Below are 18,815 nucleotides of genomic sequence, written 5' to 3'. Positions count from 1 at the left end.
ACTTCAATCAGTAGATGAAAGGGAGGAGACAGGTTAAAGAAGGATTGTGTATGTGTGCCATTCAGAGGGTGAATGGGCAAGATAAAATATTTAACTGGCTTTGAACGGGATATGGTAGTAGGTGCCAGGTGCAACAGTTTGCATCAAGAACTGCAACGCTGCTGAAACTTTCATGCTCAACAGTTTCCTGATTTATATCAAGAATGGTCCATCACCCAAAGGACATCCAGCCAACTTGACAAAACTGTGGGAAGCATTGGCGTCAACATGGGCCAGCATCCCTGTGGAACGCTTTCAACACCTTGTAGAGTCCATGCCCCGACGAACTTAAGCTGTTCTGAGGGCAAAAGGGTGGCAGGTGCAACTCAATATTAGGAAGGTGTTCTTAATGTTTGATATACTCAATGTACAGTACCAGTCAAATGTTTGGACACATGTACTCATTCAATGGTCTTTATTTATTTTTACTATTGTCTGCATTGTAGAATAATAGTGAAGACATCAAAACTATGAAATAACACATATGGAATCATGTAGTAACCAAAAAAGTGTTAAACAAATCAAAATATATTTTATACTTGAGATTCTTCAAAGTAGCCACTCTTTGCCTTGATGACAGCTTTGCACACTCTTGGCATTCTCTCAACCAGCTTCATGAGGAATAAAATTATATTTATTTATTTATCATTAGAATAAACAGACCAAACCAAACAAACACAGAAACAACGAACGGTGGCAGCTAGTACTCCGGGGACGACGACCGCCGAAGCCTGCCCGAACAAGGAGAAGGAGCAGCCTCGGCAGAAACCGTGACAGTACCCCCCCTTGACGCGCGGCTCCAGCCGTGCGCCGACCCCGGCCTCGGGGACGACCAGGAGGATGCGGAGCAGGGCGCGTGGGATGACCACGATGGAACTCAGTCAGAAGGGACGGGTCTAAGATGTCTCTCCTCGGCACCCAGCACCGCTCCTCCGGACCGTACCCCTCCCACTCCACGAGATATTGGAGACCTCCCATCCGGCGTCACGAATCCAGGATGGACCGAACTGTGTACGCCGGAGCCCCCTCGATGTCCAGCGGGGACGGAGGAGTCTCTGCTATCTCACAGTCATGGAGTGGACCAGCTACCACCGGCCTGAGGAGAGACACATGGAACGAGGGGTTAATATTCTTATAATCAATAGGAAGTTGTAATCTGTAACACACCTCGTTCAACCTCCTCAGGACTTTAAAAGGCCCCACAAACCGCCGACCCAGCTTCCGGCAGGGCAGGCGGAGGGGCAGGTTTCTGGTCGAGAGCCAGACTCGATCTCCCGGTGCGTACACCGGTCCCTCACTGCGGTGGAGATCGGCGCTCGTCTTGTGTCGACGGATGGCCCGCTGCAGATGTACGTGAGCAGCGTTCCACGTCTCCTCCGAGCGCCGCACCCACTCATCCACCGCAGGGGCCTCGATCTGGCTCTGATGCCAGGGTGCCAGAGCCGGCTGGTACCCTAATACACATTGGAAAGGAGTGAGTCTGGTGGAGGAGTGGCGAAGGGAGTTCTGGGCCATCTCGGCCCAGGGAACATACCTCGCCCACTCCTCCGGCTGGCCCTGGCAATACGACCTCAGAAACCTACCCACATCCTGGTTTACCCGTTCAACCTGCCCATTGCTCTCCGGGTGGTACCCCGAGGTAAGGCTCACCGAGACCCCCAAGCGCTCCATGAACGCTCTCCAGACTCGAGAGGTAAACTGGGGGCCTCGATCAGACACTATATCCTCGGGTACCCCGTAATGCCGGAAGACGTGAGTGAATAGTGCCTCAGCGGTCTGTAGGGCAGTGGGGAGACCCGGCATGGGAAGGAGACGACAGGCCTTCGAGAACCGATCCACAACGACCAGGATGGTGGTATTTCCCTGGGAGGGGGGAAGGTCGGTAACGAAATCCACCAAAAGGTGAGACCAGGGTCGTTGTGGAACGGGCAGGGGCTGTAGCTTACCCCGGGGCAGGTGTCTGGGTGCCTTACACTGGGCACACACCGAGCAGGAGGAAACATAAACCCTCACATCCCTGGCTAACGTTGGCCACCAGTACTTAGTGCTAAGGCAGTGCACCGTCCGGCCAATCCCTGGATGTCCAGAGGAGGGTGACGTGTGAGCCCAATATATAAGTCGATCCCGAACCTCGAGCGGAACGTACTTCCGACCCACAGGACACTGTGGAGGGCTAGGATTGGTATGCAACGCCCGCTCGATTTCGGAATCGACCTCCCACACCACCGGTGCCACTAGGCAAGACGGCGGGAGTATGGGCGTGGGCTCAACGGACCTCTCCTCCGTGTCATACCGCCAGGACAGGGCATCTGCCTTACCGTTCTGGGACCCAGGGATGTACGTGATCTTAAAAACGAACCGGGCCAGAAACATGTTCCACCTAGCCTGGCGAGGGTTCAGTCTCCTAGCTGCCCGGATGTACTCCAGGTTTCGGTGGTCAGTCAAAATGAGGAAAGGATGTTGAGCCCCCTCAAGCCAATGCCTCCACACCTTTAGGGCCTGGACCACGGCTAGCAGCTCCCTGTCCCCCACGTCATAATTTCGCTCCGCCGGACTGAGCTTTTTTGAGTAAAAAGCACAGGGGCGGAGTTTCAGTGGCGTGCCAGACCGTTGCGAGAGCACGGCCCCTATACCGGCTTCCGACGCGTCTACCTCAACCTGGAATGGTAGAGCGGGATCCGGATGCGCCAGCACCGGCGCCGAGGTAAACAGGTCCTTCAGTCTCCCAAAAGCCCTATCAGCCTCAGCAGACCACTGCAAGCGCACCGGACCTCCCTTTAGTTGAGACGTTATGGGAGCTGCCACCTGTCCAAAACCCAGGATAAACCTCCTGTAGTAATTCGCAAAGCCCAAGAACCGCTGCACCTCTTTAACAGTGGTTGGAGTTTGCCAATTACGCACGGCCGACACACGGTCAACCTCCATCTTTACCCCTGACGCAGACAACTGATAACCCAAAAAGGAGACAGACTCCTGGAAAAACAGACATTTCTCTGCCTTGACATACAGATCATGCTCCAACAATCTCCTCAATACTCGGCGCACCAGGGCTACATGCTCGGCTCGGGTAGAAGAATACACTAGAATGTCGTCAATGTACACGACCACTCCTTGCCCCTGCATATCCCGGAAGATCTCATCTACGAAGGATTGGAAGACTGAAGGAGCATTCATTAACCCGTATGGCATGTTGAGATACTCGTAATGACCCGAGGTGGTACTAAATGCTGTCTTCCATTCGTCTCCCTCCCTAATACGCACCAAGTTGTATGCGCTCCTGAGGTCCAATTTTGTGAAGAACCGCGCCCCGTGTAAAGACTCCGTCATAGTCGCAATCAGAGGGAGTGGATAACTGTATTTCACAGTAATCTGATTGAGACTGCGGTAATCAATACACGGGCGCAAACCTCCATCCTTTTTCTTCACAAAAAAGAAACTCGAGGACGCAGGAGAGGTGGAGGGCCGTATGTATCCCTGTCTCAGAGACTCAGCTATGTAAGTCTCCATAGCTCCCTTCTCCTCTTGAGACAAAGGATACACATGGCTCCGCGGAAGCGCAGCTCCTACCTGGAGGTCTATCGCACAATCCCCCTGTCTATGTGGTGGCAATTGCGTCGCCTTCGCCTTACTAAACACAAGTGCTAAATCCTCATACTCGGGGGGAATGTGCAATGTGGGCATTTGGTTTGGACTTTCCACCGAGGTCGCCCCTACGGAAACGCCCAGACATCGCCCTACACACTGGGCAGACCACTCCTTAAGAGCCCTCTGTTGCCACGAAATAGAGGGATTATGAGTAATCAACCAGGGAAGCCCCAGCACCACCGGATACGCAGGAGAGTCTATAAGATATAGCTGAATAGTCTCCTCATGACCCTCCTGCGTGACCATAGCTGTGACCTCCCTAATCAACCCCGATCCCAACGGACGGCTATCTAGAGCATGTACAGGGAAATGATTACTGACAGGAAGGAGGGGAATCCCTAACTCTGCACAAAAACTCTGATCTATAAAATTCCCAGCTGCGCCTGAATCTACTAGCGCCTTATGCTGGGAACGAGGTGCAACCTGTGGGAAGCAAACAGGTATGGTTAGGTGCACAACAGAGAGCTCTGGGTAAGTGGGGCGCCTACTCACCTGGAAGGACTCCCCAGTGCGTGGCCTGCCGTCTCTTCCCCTAGGAGACCCCCCCAGCACCTGGCCGCAGTGTGTCCTCCACGGCCACAGTAGGTACAGGGGTTGGTCCCCCTGGGGCTCCTTTTCCTCTCTAGCGCCAGCACCCCGAGCTCCATGGACTAGGCTCGGAGGTGCTGGAGGGTGGAATGGACGACCCCCACTCAGGACGTCCGCGGGTGGCCAACAGGGTGTCTAGGCGAATGGCCATGTCTACCAACTGGTCAAACGTGAGGGTGGTGTCCCTGCAGGCCAACTCACGACGGACGTCCTCCCGTAGGCTGCAGCGGAAGTGGTCTATGAGGGCCCGCTCATTCCACCCTGCGTCTGCCGCTAGAGTCCGGAACTCCAGTGCAAACTCCTGGGCGCTCCTCCTCCCCTGTCGGAGGTAGAATAGACGTTCTCCCGCCGCCTTCCCTTCAGGTGGATGGTCGAATACAGCCCTGAAGCGACGGGAGAACTCCGCATAGGTGATCGTCGCGGGGTCTATTCTCCTCCATTCGGCGTTGGCCCACTCCAACGCCTTGCCGGTGAGACAGGAGATGAGGGCGGAAACGCTCTCGTGTCCCGAGGGCACCGGGTGTACGGTGGCGAGGTAGAGTTCTACTTGTAGGAGGAAACCTTGACACCCGGCAGCGGTACCATCATACGCCCTCGGGAGCGAGAGCCGAATCCCACTGGGTTCCGGAGCGTGGACTAAGGGACTGACCGGTGCTGGTGGTACTGTAGGAGGAGGCGTGGGTGCCCAACTGGTCTCCAGGCGATGCAGGGTATTCATTACTCCCTGTAGAGCGTTGGTGATCTGGGCTATCCTGTCATCCTGCCCGCGGACGCGCTCCTCCCATGACTCGGTCGCTGCTGCTGCTCCTGCTGATTCCATGAATGGTGTGTAGTTCTGTCAGAGACGGGCGTAGGTGTGGTGTGGAATCAAATGCAGGATGCAGATGCAAGTCCAAAAACACTTTAATAAAGTCCACAGAATGAACGGCTACAAACAGAGCCGGAGGCACAAGGAAAATAACGCACTCAGCGTAAAAATACAACAAACGCACAACAGTGCGGACTCTCTATAAAGAATAGAGCACAAACTGACTGGCAACACCTGCTGACATGGAACAACTACACACAACCACAAGACAGAAACAACGAGAACTTAAAGGACACATAATCAAGACAAAATGAGAAACAGGTGTACCAAAACAGACCAAACCAAACAAACACAGAAACAACGAATGGTGGCAGCTAGTACTCCGGGGACGACGACCGCCGAAGCCTGCCCGAACAAGGAGAAGGAGCAGCCTCGGCAGAAACCGTGACACAAATGGCCTAGAACATGGACTTTTGTGTAAATAAAAATATAATTAATAAAAATAATTAACACAGAAAGTGTGGAGTCTGTGGACCCATATAGACAACGGAAAAGTGTTAAATTAACACACTCCTTAGTGTAAAGCCTTATTCAAATATTTTCAATGTTAATTGTCAGTGTTAATCATTTATTCATTATATATTATTATATATATATTATATATATTTTTAACACTGGATAATTTACTGTGCAGTATAGTGTCCCATCTTATTTATACTTACATTGTATTCGGAAAGTATTCAGACCCCTTCCCTTTTTCCACATTTTGTTACGTTACAGCCTTATTCTAAAATTGATTAAATACATTTCCACATCAATCTACATACCCCATAATGACAAAGCGAAAAAAGGTTTTTAGAAATGTTTGCAAATTTATAAAAAATTAAAAACTGATATACCTTATTTACTTAAGAATTCAGACCCTTTGCTATGAGACTCGAAATTGAGCTCAGGTGCATCCTGTTTCTACAACTTGATTGGAGTCCACCTGTGGTAAATTCAATTAATTGGACATGATTTGACAAAGCACACACCTGTTTATATAAGGTCCCACAGTTGACAGTGCATGTCAGAGCAAAAACCAAGCCATGAGGTCGAAGGAATTGTCCGTAGAGCTCTGAGACAGGATTGTGACGAGGCACAGATCTGGGGAAGCGTACCAAAAAATGTCTGCAGCATTGAAGGTCCCCAAGAACACAGTGGCCTCCATCATTCTTAAATGGAAGAGGTTTGGAACCACCAACACCCTTCCTAGAGCTGGCCGCCCGGCCAAACAGAGCAATCGTGGGAGAACGGCCTTGGTCAGGGAGGTGACCAAGAACCCAATGGTCACTCTGAGAGAGCTCCAGAGTTCCTCTGTGGAGATGGGAGAACCTTCCAGAAGGACAACCATCTCTGCAGCACTCCACCAATCAGGCCTTTATGGTAGTGGCCAGATGGAAGCCACTCCTCAGTAAAATGCACATTACAGCCTACTTGGAGTTTGCCAAAAGGCACCTAAAGAACTCTCAGACCATGAGAAACAAGATTCTCTGGTCTGATGAAACCAAGATTGAACTCTTTGGCCTGAATGCCGAGCGTCACGTCTGGAGGAAACCTGGCACCATCCCTACAGTGAAGCATGGGAGACTAGTCAGGATCGAGGGAAAGATTAACAGAGCAAAGTACAGAGAGATCCTTGATGAAAACCTGCTCCAGTGCGCTCAGGACCTCAGACTGGGGCAAAGGTTCACCTTCCAACAGGACAACGACCCTAAGCACACAGCCAAGTCAACGCACGAGTGGCTTCAGGAAAAGTCTCTGAATGTCCTTGAGTGGCCCAGCCAGAGCCCGGACTTGAACCTGATCAAACATCTCTGGAGAGACCTGAAAATAGCTGTGCAGTGACGCTCCCCATCCAACCTGACAGAGCTTGAGAGGATCTGCAGAGAACAATGGAAATTTCACATGAAGTTTCACATGTGGATGTACACAACCCGGACCCATGACACCTGGAGGAAAATCATACTCGACTACGAGGGATCCCAAAGGAAGGAGGTGTTTGTGTGTGTGTGTATGAGTGAGATTACATAACATAGTTTTTCTACACCAGCTAGTTCTCTTATCTTCAAATCTGCATACAGTATGAGAGAAGCTCAGCAGCTGGTACGGAATAACACTTACGGAAAAACCACATGATTTCACATGTGGAAAATCACGTTTTGCACATGTGAAATCATGTAAAACTAATTGCTTTTGGAACACTTCACATGTGATGATTTAGATTTTCACATGTGAAATCATGTGAAACCATGTGTTTTGGGAACCCTTCACATGTGATATTTCACATGAAGTTTCACATTTCACAATGTGTTTTTGGAACATTTAAAATATTTTATATTTGAGATTCTTTAAAGTAGCCACCCTTTGCCTTGATGACAGCTTTGCACACCCTTGCCATTCTCTCAACCAGCTTCATGAGGAATGCTTTCCAACAGTCTTGAAGGAGTTCCCACACATGCTGAGCACTTGTTGGCTGCTTTTCCTTCACTCTGCGTTCCAACTCATCCCAAACCATCTCAATTGGGTTGAGGTCGGGGGATTGTGAAGGCCAGGTCATCTGATGCAGCACTCTATCACTCTCCTTCTTGGTCAAATAGCCCTTACACAGCCTGGAGGTGTGTTGGGTCATTGTCCTGTTGAAAAACAAATGCTAGTCCCTCTAAGCGCAAACCAGATGGGATGGCGTATCGCTGCAGAATGCTGTGGTAGCCATGCTGGTTAAGTGTGCCTTGAATTCTAAATCAATCACTGACAGTGTCACCAGCAAAGCACCCCCACACTATCACACCTCCTCCTCCATGATTCATGGTGGGAACCACACATGCGGAGATCATCCATTCACCTACTCTGCGTCTCACAAAGTCACGGCGGTTGGAACCATCAGACCAAAGGACAGATTTCCACCGGTCTAATGTCCATTGCGCGCGTTTCTTGGCCCAAGCAAGTCCCTTCTTCTTATTGGTGTCCTTTCGTAGTGGTTTCTTTGCAGCAATTTGACCATGAAGGCCTGATTCACGCAGTCTCCTCTGAACAGTTGATGTTGAGATGTGTCTGTTACTTGAACTCTGTGAAGCATTTATTTGGGCTGCAATCTGAGGTGCAGTTAACTCTAATGAACTTATCCTCTGCAACAGAGGTAACTCTGGGTCTTCCTTTTCTGTGGCGGTCCTCATGAGAGCCAGTTTCATCATAGCGCTTGATGGTTTTTGCGACTGCACTTGAAGATGCTTTCAAAGTTGTTGAAATTTTCCGGACTGACCTTCATGTCTTAAAGTAATGATGGACTGTCGTTTCTCTTTGCTTATTTGACCTGTTCTATTATGGACTTGGTCTTTTACGAAATAGGGCTATCTTCTGTATACCACCCCTACCTTGTCACAACACAACTGATTGGCTCAAACACAAATTAACTTTTAAAAAGGCACACCTGTTAATTGAAATGCATTCCAGGTGACTACCACATGAAGCTGGTTGAGAGAATGCCAAGAGTGTGCAAAGCTGTCATCAAGGCAAAGGGTGGCTACTGTGACAGAACATTACATATTTACCTGATTTGTTGGATATTTAACAATTATTTACTTAACAAACAGTAAGACATTTCTGTCCTACTAATGCTGTGTTTTATGGTCTCCACTCCAGCACCCTGCAGCTAATCTGGGTTTATGGTTTTACTAGAGATAGATTGAGCTGACAATTGACTGATATCTTGGTGATAAAAATTAACAGCCACAAGTCAATAAAACGTGTGATTATCTAACAACATTGACGAAAATGTAGCAGCTCTCTGGGACACTTGACATTAAGACCTACAGTGGCTTGCGAAAGTATTCACCCCCCTTGGCATTTTTCCTATTTTGTTGCCTTACAACCTGGAATTAAAATAGATTTTTGGGGGGTTTGTATCATTTGATTTACACAACATGCCTACCACTTTGAAGATGCATCAATTTGGACTATTTTGTGTATGTCCATTACATGAAATCCAAATAAAAATCTATTTAAATTACAGGTTGAAATGCAACAAAATAGGAAAAACGCCAAGGGGGATGAATGCTTTTGCAAGGCAAAGTGCAGAAATGCATTCTTGCCAATAAGTCTGTGGCCATATCTCTTTCACGCTCACAGATCTGGTGGTGTAGCTGCACTGTAGCAAGCTATTTCAGATTGCTAGTAACCAAGCGGTTATTAGTTCAAATCCCATTTAAGGCCCAATTGTGTTCACAGTACAAGATGTTACAGTAATTTAAATCTATATACAGTAGCATACTGTCATTTTCTAGAATTAAAACCTTGAAGTTGTTGTATATATTTACTTTATTTTTACTGTAACTTTACTTTATTTTTAGTGCAGAAATGTTATCTCGGCAATAAATATATAGCCAATCTCCAATATGTCCATAGACCTGGTGGCTCAGCAGGAACTTCAGGAAGCTAGCAACCAAGAGGTTGTGAGTTCAAATCCCAAATGAGGTTGAGTTCCAAGTAATCAGCATACTGTCTATTAATAACACCTGAATTTAGCTGTAAAAATACAGTAACTTGTAGATTTACTGTATTTTCACTGCAACTACACAAAAACCTCTAAGGGGCCATGACACATCCCTACGTTGTCACATTTATTACGTGCTCACATGTTGTCACGTGCAGTTTTATGTTATTATTATTTATGTTACTTCACATGGTTGTCACATGTTATCACATTAATAATTAGGGTTAAGTGCCTTGCTCAAGGGCACATCGACTGATTTTTCAGTCGATGCCCAAGCAAGTCCCTTCTTCTTATTGGTGTCCTTTCGTAGTGGTTTCTTTGCAGCAATTTGACCATGAAGGCCTGATTCACGCAGTCTCCTCTGAACAGTTGATGTTGAGATGTGTCTGTTACTTGAACTCTGTGAAGCATTTATTTGGGCTGCAATCTGAGGTGCAGTTAACTCTAATGAACTTATCCTCTGCAACAGAGGTAACTCTGGGTCTTCCTTTTCTGTGGCGGTCCTCATGAGAGCCAGTTTCATCATAGCGCTTGATGGTTTTTGCGACTGCACTTGAAGATGCTTTCAAAGTTGTTGAAATTTTCCGGACTGACCTTCATGTCTTAAAGTAATGATGGACTGTCGTTTCTCTTTGCTTATTTGACCTGTTCTATTATGGACTTGGTCTTTTACGAAATAGGGCTATCTTCTGTATACCACCCCTACCTTGTCACAACACAACTGATTGGCTCAAACACAAATTAACTTTTAAAAAAGGCACACCTGTTAATTGAAATGCATTCCAGGTGACTACCACATGAAGCTGGTTGAGAGAATGCCAAGAGTGTGCAAAGCTGTCATCAAGGCAAAGGGTGGCTACTGTGACAGAACATTACATATTTACCTGATTTGTTGGATATTTAACAATTATTTACTTAACAAACAGTAAGACATTTCTGTCCAACTAATGCTGTGTTTTATGGTCTCCACTCCAGCACCCTGCAGCTAATCTGGGTTTATGGTTTTACTAGAGATAGATTGAGCTGACAATTGACTGATATCTTGGTGATAAAAATTAACAGCCACAAGTCAATAAAACGTGTGATTATCTAACAACATTGACGAAAATGTAGCAACTCTCTGGGACACTTGACATTAAGACCTACAGTGGCTTGCGAAAGTATTCACCCCCCTTGGCATTTTTCCTATTTTGTTGCCTTACAACCTGGAATTAAAATAGATTTTTGGGGGTTTGTATCATTTGATTTACACAACATGCCTACCACTTTGAAGATGCATCAATTTGGACTATTTTGTGTATGTCCATTACATGAAATCCAAATAAAAATCTATTTAAATTACAGGTTGAAATGCAACAAAATAGGAAAAACGCCAAGGGGGATGAATGCTTTTGCAAGGCAAAGTGCAGAAATGCATTCTTGCCAATAAGTCTGTGGCCATATCTCTTTCACGCTCACAGATCTGGTGGTGTAGCTGCACTGTAGCAAGCTATTTCAGATTGCTAGTAACCAAGCGGTTATTAGTTCAAATCCCATTTAAGGCCCAATTGTGTTCACAGTACAAGATGTTACAGTAATTTAAATCTATATACAGTAGCATACTGTCATTTTCTAGAATTAAAACCTTGAAGTTGTTGTATATATTTACTTTATTTTTACTGTAACTTTACTTTATTTTTAGTGCAGAAATGTTATCTCGGCAATAAATATATAGCCAATCTCCAATATGTCCATAGACCTGGTGGCTCAGCAGGAACTTCAGGGAAGCTAGCAACCAAGAGGTTGTGAGTTCAAATCCCAAATGAGGTTGAGTTCCAAGTAATCAGCATACTGTCTATTAATAACACCTGAATTTAGCTGTAAAAATACAGTAACTTGTAGATTTACTGTATTTTCACTGCAACTACACAAAAACCTCTAAGGGGCCATGACACATCCCTACGTTGTCACATTTATTACGTGCTCACATGTTGTCACGTGCAGTTTTATGTTATTATTATTTATGTTACTTCACATGGTTGTCACATGTTATCACATTAATAATTAGGGTTAAGTGCCTTGCTCAAGGGCACATCGACTGATTTTTCACCTAGTCGGCTTGGGGATTAGAACCAGCAACCTTTCGGTTACTGGCACAACGCTCTTAACCACTAAGCTACCTGCCGCCCTGTTCATGGCACTCCAGAACCAGAGTGCCTAACCCTGGAGTAACCCTGATCGGCTGATCAGTTTAAGGGTGTGATGTGATTGGTTGGTGGGTCTGACCTGAAAGCTTCAATGAGTCTCTCCACCTTCTGGGCCTCTCCCTGGACTCTTATGTGAGACTGGAACTTCCTCAGCGCCTCATCCAGCTCCATCCCAGAGAAGTCCATCTCATCCACCACACAGCTAAAGAGACAGAGGGGGAGGAGAGGTTAGTTGTGTATGTCTCGCTCATGTCACTGTTGACGTCATTGTTTTGTGTGTGTGTGTGTGTGTGTTTGTGTGTGTGTGTGTGTGTGTGTGTGTACGAGGGTGAGTGTACAACTGCTCTTGGTGGTCATAGTTTAATTACAGAAGCACTGACCTGGAACACATTTACACACACACACACAAAAACACACACACAAACACACACACATGCTCACACACTTAACAAATGCATATATCCAATACATATTCCATCCAATGGATAAGGGGAATGAAAACTGTGTGAGACAGAGAGATAGAGAGAGAGGGGGAGTAGAGAGAAAAGAGTGGGAGATAGAGGGAAAAGAAGAGAGAGAAGGTTGAGAGATGTAGAGAAAAACATTGTGCTGAGAGCTGTGACCTATTTTTTCTCTAAGCAAAACACACTCTCTCCTGGCGCTCTCTCTCTCTGCAGTATGAGCACATGCATCCATCCATGTGTGTGTGTGTGTGTGTGTGTGTGTGTGTGTGTGTGTGTGTGTGTGCAGTGGGATCCGGAATTACTGGATCCCTTGATAAAGATGAGCAAAAAAGACTGTATAAAATAAATAATACAAATACTGAGCCATATTGTATGCTCAAACTACATATACTAATACAATTGCTCAGAGAAATAGATTTTGTTTAACAAGTAATAAAATAATCTGAGAAAGATAGAGGTCAAAATTAGGGATGAGGTATTTTCTGCAAATGTGACTGGTTTCAGGAAACTAGGTGTATGTCGCGCGTCACTCCTTTACAGGAGCGCCATTTGAACGTAAACTTTATTTTTATTTTATTTTTTATGCGTTTTTGGGCAGAAATGCCTTCTGGAACGTGAATTTTCATGTGCCTCAATAACGAACTTGTATGCCATCTGTAAATATGAATAAAATTGTTAAATTACGAGCCACGGAAATGGTTTAGCCACGGAAAAAGACAGCAACCTTCCTGCTAGCCATGATTGGCTGAGATAATGAGTGGGCTGGACATGCCGAGAGATGAGTTTGGATTGGTCTGCCACGTAGCACGCTTCTGTCTATAATATGAGCTGGTCAGTATGTGTAGGTAATCCTTTCTAATGCAGCTTTTTAAAAAGATGCAGACGGAGTCAAAAAGAGAACACACAGAAGGCTGTTGTATAAAACACCTGTGTCCGGATTACATCTTCAAACTAAGGGCAACCATGGCATCTGTGACAGAGAGGGAGAAGTGTCCATCCATGTATACGGGTAAGAGAGTCTAGCTAGCTACATTTTCAGATATTACACATTTCTAATTTTGCCAGAAAGTCGTTTTTATTTCAAGTTAAAGTGTATTGTTAGCTAGCTAGCTAATGTTAGCTGGCTGGCTAGCTAGCTAACGTTACGTGTATGATCTGTGTAGTAATATTATTCGTATCTCAGAGCATTGCTAGTTATAGCCTAATGTTAGCTAGCTAGCATTGAACTTGGTTGGTTAGCTACCTGCAGATTCATGCAGGGTAGTAACGTTATGAGTTGGGATTACATGTCTAAACAAAAGACTCCACTATGCAAGTAACTATTTAAATATAATGTTTATGATGTCACTGCGACAACTGTCGATAGACGTAGCTGGTAAATTCGTTCTGGCGATCTACTCCGATTTCAGAGCACTTTCGTCTGAGTGCAGCAGAATAACTGACGAATTTACAAACACTCAACACCCGTTGAATATGGCCAGTGTCAGTAAACGTTGGCAAACAAGTGCAATTACATTTTTGCCAGCAGCACAGTTGCAGTCACCAACGCTCTGGATAACATAAAAACAGCCTAACCATCTCTGCTAGGGCGAGTAAAATGGTCAGAGTGAGCTGTTCTCTCATTTGGGTCTGGAAGTAGCTAGCAAGCTAGCCAACGTTAGCCAGTTAGCTTGGTTGCTTGACTGCTGTTGTTAGGCAGAACGCTCAGATCAACCCTACTCCTCGGCCAGAGCGTCCAGTGTGCGCTCTGAATTTACGAATTAACAATCTGACAATGCTCTGAGTTTACGAACGCCCAGAGCACACTCTGGCACTCCAGATTAAATTTACGAACACACCCGTAGTATAAGCCAGCCTTTAGTCTTGAAATCTTTGGTTGTTTAGTACATAGCCTCACATGTGAATCCTTAAAGAGATGGGTGGGGATAAAGCTTAAGAGGTTGTGAACGATGCTGAATGGGTGTAGACAAAGAAGAGCTCTCCAGTAGGTACCAAAACATTCAAGGGCCATTTTCTCAAAAGTGAGGTTCCAAGTTTATCAACTTTCAAAGCAGAATTACTTTCCCATTGTTCTTCAACTAGTGTATGATCTTCCATTTTCAAGCTCTGAGTCTCTACTTTTATCCAATGTAAAAAACACAATTTCACATTTTGCTACATATTGGATTGGAACCGGTGCTATGTCATATGACATGAAAATAGAGATCTTTGGCCACACACACCAATGGTGGGTTTGGCCTTCAAAAGAACAATGCATATGCAGAAAATACCTCATCCCTACTGCAGAATATGGTGGTGGATCTTTGATGTTATGGGGAAATGTTGCTTCCACTAGTCCTGGGTCTTCCAACAGGACAATAACCCCTAGCACACATCAAAATCCACAAATAAATTGCTAATTGACCACAAAATCAACATCACACTCCGGACATGAACCCCATTGAAAACCTGTAGTTTGAATTGAAGAGGGCAGTCCATAAGCGCAGACGAAGGATGTCAAGGATCTGCAAAGATTCTGTATGGAGGGATGATCTAATATCCCTCACAATGTGTTCTCCGATCTCATAAAACATTTTATAAAAAGGCTCAGTGTCATTATCCAAAAATATATTTATCTGAGCAATTCTATTAGTATAAAATTAAAATTAAATTGAGCATACAATATTTTTGGAGCATACAATATACAGTAGCTCACTATTTTGCTCATCTTTATCAAGGGATCCAATCATTCCGGACCCTACTGTACGTGTAAAACATATTGTATATGCCGTATGCATGCATTCAAGTGTGTATGTGTGGTTATCTGTGCGTGTGTGTGTGCTATATTTTGGGTGTGGACTCACTCCAGGACGTCTCTGTTGAAGAGTAGCTTACTGTTCCCCAGGAACTCTCCAATCATCTGTCGGCTCAGGCCCTTCCTCTGTAGCAGGAAGTGGGCCACGCCCATGGGCGTGTCTGGGACAAAACCCCGCGTGATCAGGAAGTGGATGCCTCGCTCTGGGTTCCTACAGCAGAGATAGACAGCACAATATCGGTGTATGCATGTATGTGTGTGTGGGTGTGTGTGGATGTGTGTGTATAGGACTGTAAAGTAATAGGCAACTCTCTCAGTGATGCACTTTAGCTAATTGACATTGACTACAGGCCAACCGTATGTACCACTATATATAGAGAACACCTCTCTCTCTCTCTCTCTCTCTCTCTCTCTCTCTCTCCCTTTTCCCTCTACCCCTCTCTAGACCAGATACCTGTTCTGTGAATAATTCTGTGAGTAGCTAGAGGACAATTCGACCCTGTGTGTGTGTCAGGGTTGTGCTCAATTCAGAATTGAATTGAGAATGCCTCATAAATTCCAATTAAATTCTTGAATTTGAATTGAAGTAGTAAACAGGATACAGAATTGCAATTTGAATTTGAATTAAAGGAAATAGAATTGAATTCAGTGAAATTCAATGAAATTCAAATGCCTCTTCTATTTTATGTGTAGTCTATACAAATATACATCTTGTACATAAAACATCAAACATGTTGTTATATACATGCATATAAAATATTGTTGAAGCAATTGATTTTCAGGACAAACTCTTAAAATGAATGATCAAGGAAAACAAACCCACTGGGCACAGACGTCTATTCAACGTCTACTGCACATTGGTTCAACATAATTTCTCTTAAATGACGTGGAAACAACGTTGATTCAACCATTGTGTGCCCATGGAAAACCTGTATGCAAATATTCTAAGTTATTATATTTCATTAATCACTTACGTTTGGTTTAATATGGGGAAAATACTACTTTTCCCAGAATGCATTAGTTTGACCATCAAGTTGACCCTTCAAAAATAAGCCAAACAAATGAAATGGTTGGTTGAAATATAATTGGCTAGTCTAAGCACTAAGGTTAAAAGAGTACATGAACATTGTTTCCAGAGAAAAGTGATATATTCTTTGGTATCTGGAAGTGTGACCTGTCAGATTCAATGAAACGCTCATGTTCTATAACTGAGTGGAATTTCTTTGAATTGTGCTGAATTAAATTGTACATCTTGTGGGTTGTGGCCAATTCAATTAGAATTTCAACTAATGAGTTGAATAGGAGTCAATTCCAAAATTCTGAATTGAGCACAACCCTGGTATGAAGTATATAAAGTCTGTGTTTGCGTGCATGTGTGTGTGTGTGTGTGGACTCACACGTTGAAGAGGTTGAGTCCAATGCGGTAGAGTCGTTTGCGGTGTGTGTCAGTGGAGAGTGTGGGGGATCGGCAGGAGGCAGGGTCCTGGCAGCGGTCTCTAGGTAGAGAGAGGACCAGTGCCTGGAGAGCCTCAGAGGTGGGGTCCCTGGTTGACTGGGACCCTGGCTGGGACTGGGGGTGATAAGCCTTGGGGTATGTGGAGTACTGGGGGTACTGGGAATAGGAGGACTGAGTGGTATACCGGTTAGACTGGGCCGAGGTAGAGTTGGAGGTGGAACTGAGTCTCTCTGAGCCACTCTGCCCCCCCATCTCTCCCCCCTGCCCTGTCACAGTTGACCCCCTCCTTGAACCTTCTCCCTCCAACAACTCCTCACTGGGAGGGGGGGCAGGAAACTCCTCCTCACCCCCCAGCTGGGAGGTTGTTGATTGTGTCCTCACCCCTCCTCCCCTGCCCATTGAGGCTTGCCTGCTCCCTCCCGCTCCTACCCCTGTGTTGCCGTGGGTAGCGGTGGTAGTGGAGGTGGTAGTCGTGGAGACAGTGTAGTTGTTGGTGTCGATGTGAACGGTGACGTCTCTGAAGGCCATGAGCAGGGAGCTTGCGCTGCGAGGCATACAGGCACTCTGAGCAGCCACCCGAAACGCCTCGGGGTCCATCAGCAGCCCCCCTGTCCCCCCCTCAACCCCCTCCGACAAGCTCCACCCATGCAGGGCCTCGTCTATCGAATGGGCCAGTGAGTGTACCTGGAATAAGAATCATAATACTAGTCATAGGAACACCTGTACGTTTTATAATGCTACGCTAGGCTTACTGTAGTGGAAAAATGTATTATGATGCTAGACTATGCTAGGCTAAAGTGCTACACATAAAGCCCACCTGCTCTGAGAAGCAGTCCTCCAGCTGTCTGAGTGAGGGGCCGGGGCCCGGGACCGGGGCGGGGGAGTGGGGCAAGGAGGTGGTGCGTGAGGGGGGTGGTGGGGGTGTTTTGGGGTGCAGGGGGGGTCTCCCGGCCTCTAACAAGAAGCTGTGTCGCTGGGTGGGGTTCTGGTTCCGGCTGGGGTTGGGCCGGCGCAGGGAGATGCGGCGTGGCAACTTGCTCTCTGACAGAGAGTTCCGGATCTTCTGGAAGTTCTTACTGAGCTGGTACTGACGGAACGCCGTCTGAATACGACACGCAGCGCGCCGCGACACCAGGTGACCGCCGTACCTCTGTTCCAATTCCTCTATCTACAAACAGAGAGGGAGAGAGAGGAAAGAGAAGAACAGAGAAAAAGATTGTTAGCAAGGTTTTTGGGGGGAGGGATATTGTAATCACAGAGCAATGCTACAAGCCTCCATTTGTTAAACTGGATATTTCTCCAAATATAAAAGGATAGCAGGTCAAGCTCTCCTCTCCTAAAACAGTACAACAGACTCCAATCCCTCTTCACCACAGACACCTATCACTACATCACTGTGTTTCAGGGAAACAGAAGGCAAAGAGAAGCTATTTTATTAAGACATTCTTCTGTTTCACATATAGGACATTTAAAAGGTTTTAAAAAGGCTTCTGAAGTTTGTAATTTCCACTTTGAAATTTCAGACTTGATTTTCCCTTACGACAAATGTATCCACCCCTACAAAAATGCCCATTAATTACAATCCACATAATAATTCACATTTCCTGTGGCTGCAAGAGTATTTTCCTGCTGTAGCAAACTGTCTCAAATTAAGATCCTACATCTCTATTCAGCAAGCAATCTGCTTTTACTTCCTCTGAGACTCAAATACAGTGGGGAAAAAAAGTATTTAGTCAGCCACCAATTGTGCAAGTTCTCCCACTTAAAAAGATGAGAGAGGCCTGTAATTTTCATCATAGGTACACGTCAACTATGACAGACAAAAGGAGGAAAAAAAATCCAGAAAATCACATTGTAGGATTTTTAATGAATTTATTTGCAAATGATGGTGGAAAATATGTATTTGGTCAATAACAAAAGTTTCTCAATACTTTGTTATATACCCTTTGTTGGCAATGACACAGGTCAAACGTTTTCTGTAAGTCTTCACAAGGTTTTCACACACTGTTGCTGGTATTTTGGCCCATTCCTCCATGCAGATCTCCTCTAGAGCAGTGAAGTTTTGGGGCTGTCGCTGGGCAACACAGACTTTCAACTCCCTCCAAAGATTTTCTATGGGGTTGAGATCTGGAGACTGGCTAGGCCACTCCAGGACCTTGAAATGCTTCTTACGAAGCCACTCCTTCGTTTCCCGGGCGGTGTGTTTGAGATCATTGTCATGCTGAAAGACCCAGCCACGTTTCATCTTCAATGCCCTTGCTGATGGAAGGAGGTTTTCACTCAAAATCTCACGATACATGGCCC

General features: G+C 45.8%; 1 protein-coding gene across 1 annotated transcript in view; it reads right to left on the bottom strand.

Moving 5' to 3' along the window:
- Nucleotides 1-18,815, bottom strand: part of LOC121577440 (IQ motif and SEC7 domain-containing protein 3-like) — a 43,693-nt gene that overhangs the window by 8,043 nt on the left and 16,835 nt on the right. The window contains exons 4-7 of the mRNA XM_045206490.1: nucleotides 17,329-17,679; nucleotides 16,453-17,195; nucleotides 15,105-15,266; nucleotides 11,877-11,999 (exon numbers count right to left, since the gene is read on the bottom strand). Coding sequence (XP_045062425.1) covers nucleotides 11,877-11,999; nucleotides 15,105-15,266; nucleotides 16,453-17,195; nucleotides 17,329-17,679 — 1,379 coding nt within the window. The remainder of the gene's footprint in view (nucleotides 1-11,876; nucleotides 12,000-15,104; nucleotides 15,267-16,452; nucleotides 17,196-17,328; nucleotides 17,680-18,815) is intronic.

This window comes from Coregonus clupeaformis, chromosome 23 (genome assembly GCF_020615455.1).
Source record: "Coregonus clupeaformis isolate EN_2021a chromosome 23, ASM2061545v1, whole genome shotgun sequence".
NCBI classification, from domain to species: Eukaryota; Metazoa; Chordata; class Actinopteri; order Salmoniformes; family Salmonidae; genus Coregonus; species Coregonus clupeaformis.
This window is presented reverse-complemented; position numbering and strand designations above follow the sequence as displayed.